At 44.1% G+C, this 5,225-nt stretch overlaps 1 protein-coding gene across 1 annotated transcript; it reads left to right on the top strand.

Annotated features, from left to right (window-relative positions):
* Nucleotides 1-205: 205 nt before the first annotated feature.
* hhex (hematopoietically expressed homeobox) lies at nucleotides 206-4,451 on the top strand. Its single transcript, XM_043231207.1, has 4 exons — nucleotides 206-783; nucleotides 3,074-3,252; nucleotides 3,328-3,378; nucleotides 4,148-4,451. The coding sequence occupies exons 1-4, from the start codon at nucleotides 447-449 to the stop codon at nucleotides 4,289-4,291; spliced, it is 711 nt and encodes a 236-aa protein (XP_043087142.1). The 5' UTR covers nucleotides 206-446; the 3' UTR covers nucleotides 4,292-4,451.
* Nucleotides 4,452-5,225: the final 774 nt, after the last annotated feature.

Raw genomic sequence — 5,225 nt, 5'->3', positions numbered from 1 at the left:
TTTCTAACATGGACGAATAATCGGAATACAGTCTAAATAAAACCATAACATTTAATAATTTATAATAATAATTGAAATAATGAAATCATTTAATCATGAATTCTGTTCCTCTGTCATCTCACTAACTAACTGATAAACTGAAGCGAGTAAACCTTGTTGTTTTATTTTATTTTATTTTGCTCCTGATGTCGTGAAACGCCGTTAAACGAGCTCTTTCTTTACTAACGTGTCTTCGACGAAAGCGAGACTCATCCAGGTGCATCCTGACTTTCCTCCTCCTCAGGTTTCTTCTTCTTTCTTCTCCTTCATCTCGTTCTTCTCCGGGAGCCAATCAGAGCTCGCGTACCTGCAGGAAGTCTGACCCGTTATTCTCCTCCCTCAGAAGGCAGCATCCCCTCCCTCTCTAGTGACCTCCCGCTTTCGCTAATCTCGACCTGACGAGCTGCATGGAAGCAGAAGTCACCAGACGTTCTCCAGCCATGCAGTTCCAGCCCTCGCACGCTCCTCTTTACGCGCCGACGCCCGCGCCGCCCGCTCACCCGACGCCCTTCTACATCGAGGACATCCTGGGCAGAAACGCGCCCGCGCCCGGTCCGGTGGCGCCCACGCCGACCCTGCCGTCTCCGAACTCGTCGTTCACCAGCCTGATCCCGTCCTACCGGACCCCGATCTACGAGCCCACGCCGATCCACCCGGTTCTGTCTCAGCAGGCGCTCGCGTACGCGTCCATCTACCCGTTCCAGCGAGACTTCACGCACGCGCTGATCCGCCACGACCCGCTGGGTGAGAGCCAGACTCCTTTCTGTCCTGTTCCGATCTGAACCAGAGCTGCTGAAGAGCCTGGTCTCGCGAAAAAGCGTGAATCGGTAGCGCGAGTTATACGCTCCTTTATACGCCAAAAACACGACTTTGACGCGCATGTGATACGCGTGTGCTTGGCGTATAATGTGCCCCCACCCCGCAGCCTGATCTTAAACCTCGCTTTTCTGACGCTGATTTCTAATCAAACAGCACGCCAAACAACAGAAAGGCGAGCTCTTGATGCGCGCTTTACCCTGGCTGGGTCTGTCTCTGCTTGCGACGCTAGTTTTACAGAAGTAAAGGTTCTTTATTAGAACCGACAGCTCCATGCAGCTCAAACGCATAAAAAGTTATTTCTTTTTATTATTATGTCTTATAAAGTTAAATATGTGGCATTTAAGACCCTTTTGCTGGTGGTTGAGATTGTGCCATTTTTTCTGAGAGTGACTGACGCTTTCTTTCTGGTCAGAAATCAAAAGTGCAACCCATTAAACTTCACCCAGTGAAGCCCAACGCGTTCTCTCGTGCCCGCGGACCTCGCCGTAAAAAGCGCAAAAGCGTGCGTTTGAGGGGCAAGACAGCGATTCGGACGCGGAACGCCGAGCTTCACGGGCTCTGTTTACCAACAGCTCGTGTGGTTAATAATATCAACCAGACTGACCTGAAGAGGAAGCTCTTCTCGATTTCGAAACTGCGGTTCAAAGCGCGCTTCCACGAGCCTGCTGCTGTGCGCGAGCGCGGCCTCGAACCTCGGACCTCGCTCCAGCCGCCGGCTCTCAGGAAGTCTGCCGGGTGAGGAAGACTCCGCGGATCTTCCTCACGTGTTGTCGGCCTGAGGTTCAAACCGCCTGTGCTCAGCAAGCCCTGACCCTTTCCGTTCGTTCCGGAAATCTTGAGCTCTCGATAGGAGTAAATGTGCTTTCAGAAGCCGCGAGATGTTTTCCTGGAGCAGGACTCGTGCACGCTGCTGATTATTTTATCCACATCCTCAATACACACATATTCAGGAAACACTCGACTTCTGATAGCCGGGATCCGTTTTTTTACGGATTGTTCGTTTCCTTTCACTGGGCTGAACCTTTTTAACTGCTGAAACAACTCTACAGCCCTCACGGAACTCAGTAATAACTCTACACACACGCTTCGAAGAAACGCTGGCAGATCTGTTTTATTGCAGTGAATACGACGCGACCTACACATCATCTAAATAAATACTTTTATACCTTAAATATATTAATATCTTTATTGACATCACCGAAAATACATCACGATGCTGCTATATATATGTATGCTATATATATATATTTTTCTTCTTTAAAGGCAACACGTGTTTTCTTTGATTGAAACACATGGAGGACAAAATACATTCCTAAATTATTTGTATGGCATATAAAATATATTTTAATATACTTAATTTTCAGAAAATGGCCAAGCAATAAATGGCTAAAAAATATATGACATATTATGCATAATACATAAATGGCATTTACATACATGAACAAAAAACATATACGGTTACTTTTTAATTTTATTTCGTTTTTGCGCCGTTTTATATTTGTAATGTTTTTAAAATAACGTGCGTTATTTAATTATATATCTATATATATTTGCACGCTGTAAAATACTTTTTGTATATTTAATCGTTTGAATATATTTCTAATTTCCTGAATATTCTCAATCTTTTCTTTTATATATATATATATATATATATATATATATATATATATATATATATATATATATATATATATATATATATATATATATATATATATATATATAACAGATTTACGTTTAAGGACGTTTCGAAACGGATAGTTTCCTAAAGCTCTCGGCACGTGATTAATCGGGTTCTTGCAGGCGGGATGAATCGCAGCTTCCTCTGTGTTTGTGAGGGGATCAGACGGATGTTCACCCCATTCACCAGATTAACCAACAGGAAACACATTGACGGAAATTTTGCCATAGTCCTTCTGCTCATAAACTCCAGCTTTCAGCGGATGTTCGAGCTGACAGACAGGCAGAGAGACCAAACGCGTTCTTCACCCTCAGTCTGAAGATCTACAGCGCTCGAAATCGCTATTAATTCGCGCGTTTACTCTCGACGTGCATATAACACGCTTTTTTCCTATACGTGCGTAAAACGCGCGATACGCGTTTTACGCGCGCGCACGCCACGCATCCACCTCATAACACCCCGATCCCGCCAAAGTTATTTTCTGCACACAAATAAAGCAAAAGCCAGCATGAAGCTCTTTTCTCTGCCGTCCAGGTAAACCTCTGCTCTGGACGCCGTTCATCCAGCGGCCGCTGCACAAGAGGAAAGGCGGGCAGGTCCGCTTCTCCAACGACCAGACCATCGAGCTGGAGAAGAAGTTCGAGACGCAGAAGTACCTGTCTCCCCCCGAGAGAAAGAGACTCGCCAAGATGCTGCAGCTCAGCGAGAGACAGGCGAGTTCACGGAGACACCCCGAGCCGCGCTTCGGCACAGAAACAGTCAAACAGCTTTTATTTTTATGTGTTCAGGTGAAGACGTGGTTCCAGAACCGTCGGGCGAAATGGAGGCGATTGAAACAGGTGAGGAAGAAGACCATGTGTATGTGACAAATACAATTTGAAATTTGAATTTGAGTTTATTGCACTATTGCACGCGTTATTATCCTAAATAGTGCACGCAATTTCCGACGTTTGACATTTAAAGCAAACAAGCGCGCGACTAAAACACGGATCATGAACGAATACATAAATATACATATTCTGTACATGAAAGCTGTTCATGTGAATCTAATTCAGAGACAAAAAATGCTTTTTTTTTATTGTCGCGCTATTTTATTTCGCTATTATTACACTACGAATGATTTCTCGAAGTTAAACCGAGAGGATCTTATTGAAGAGATTTTACGAGAAAACACCGTTTCGGTCTTTTACACGTTTTTTTTTTTTTTTTTTTTTGCGTTTTTTTGTTTTTGTGAATTTCGCTTTGCGTTTCGTCGTTGCTTTTGTTATTTAACTATTCCGTTCATTCGTTTTTGTTGCGTTATAAACAAACCATCAGCCCCCCCCAAAAAAAACGAAATAAAATGTAGCCTGTACGAAATATAAAAACGCTTTGTTTTTTTTAACGCGGTAAAATAATTGCACCGTATTTTAAAAGAAGCATGTATTTAAGTATTGCAATAACGAGCTAATTACCCGAATATTATTTCAGATCAGGTTGTAATATTAATACAGCCTAATGCTCATTTAAATAAAACGCCTATAATATTTATTTATAGTAAAAAAAAAAATACAAATAAAACGTGCAATGAATGAATAATGAGATGCTGATGCGCTTGTGCTGAATCAGGAGAATCCTCCGAGCGGGAAGAGAGAGGCAGAGGACTCCGGCGAGCACAGATCGAGTCCGGAAGTGACGCACGAGTCTGAAGACTCTGATTCGGATCAGGAGCTGGACATCGAGGAGGACCCGCAGTTCTCCGTGACCCCGTGACCCCAGCGCTGGACTGTACATACTGTATCATACTGTACATTTAGTAGCACGATTAACTTAATGGAGGCGTAGATTTCCATCCAAACCTGTATCTGCTGTCTCGTGGGAAATTTTGTAAATATTCTGTGTCGGGTCAATAAACCGTATTTTGGGGACAACTGTCTAATTGTGCCTCGTTTGGTGAATGAAGGTTGGGTCTTTCCACCTTAAATGCTTTTAAAACGCCTCTCTCGCGCACAAACTGTAAAAGGCATCAGGTGTCTTCGTGGAGAACGTCTCAAACATCTCAGAAAGCCTGATCAGTGCATCGGTCTGGCCTTGTTTTCTTTAATCTGATGCCGTGAAGAAAGAGCGTTTGTGTTAATAGTTTTTATCTGCGGATCACAATCCTCTCTCACAGCTGATGATCTGTTAGTCATTAAAATCAATTAAACTCTATCACTTCCTGAACCAAACAACAGCAGCGTTTGAGATGTGGAGCCGCTCTCGATCCGGCCCCAGCTTATCGCTCGCAGCGCAAGACAAACAGGCCGGGGTTTGAGTTAATGATTGGAGGCCGAGGGGCTCCTGGGCGATGAATCAGTGCTCTGAGAGAGTTCAACAGCCCCGCGGCTCCAAAACCAACACCATGAGCATCGATCCCGGCCTGAATTGAGAAATGCTTCACAAATCGTGCTTCTGAAAAAAGCCCTCTGACCGTGGCCCCGGGCGAGCTTTTATTTAGTTCCGTCCTCCGCTTGTCTTCTGGTCTTCTGGTGCTCGGAGGAAAGGGCTAAGACGCGTTGAACCTCAAAATAAAAAGGTTTTATGCTCTGTTTTAAACCTGTTCCTGGTCAGAAATGATTGGAGCTCAGCTCTTTAGCGTTTCGATGGATAAGTAAGCTCAGTAAGCTGTTCATCATCAGATCCATGAGAAAGAACGCAAAGAAAATAA

The sequence above is a fragment of the Puntigrus tetrazona genome, unplaced genomic scaffold (assembly GCF_018831695.1).
Source record: "Puntigrus tetrazona isolate hp1 unplaced genomic scaffold, ASM1883169v1 S000000283, whole genome shotgun sequence".
NCBI lineage: Eukaryota > Metazoa > Chordata > Actinopteri > Cypriniformes > Cyprinidae > Puntigrus > Puntigrus tetrazona.
Note: the sequence above shows the minus strand (reverse complement) of the source record. Positions and strands in the feature narration are given on the sequence as shown.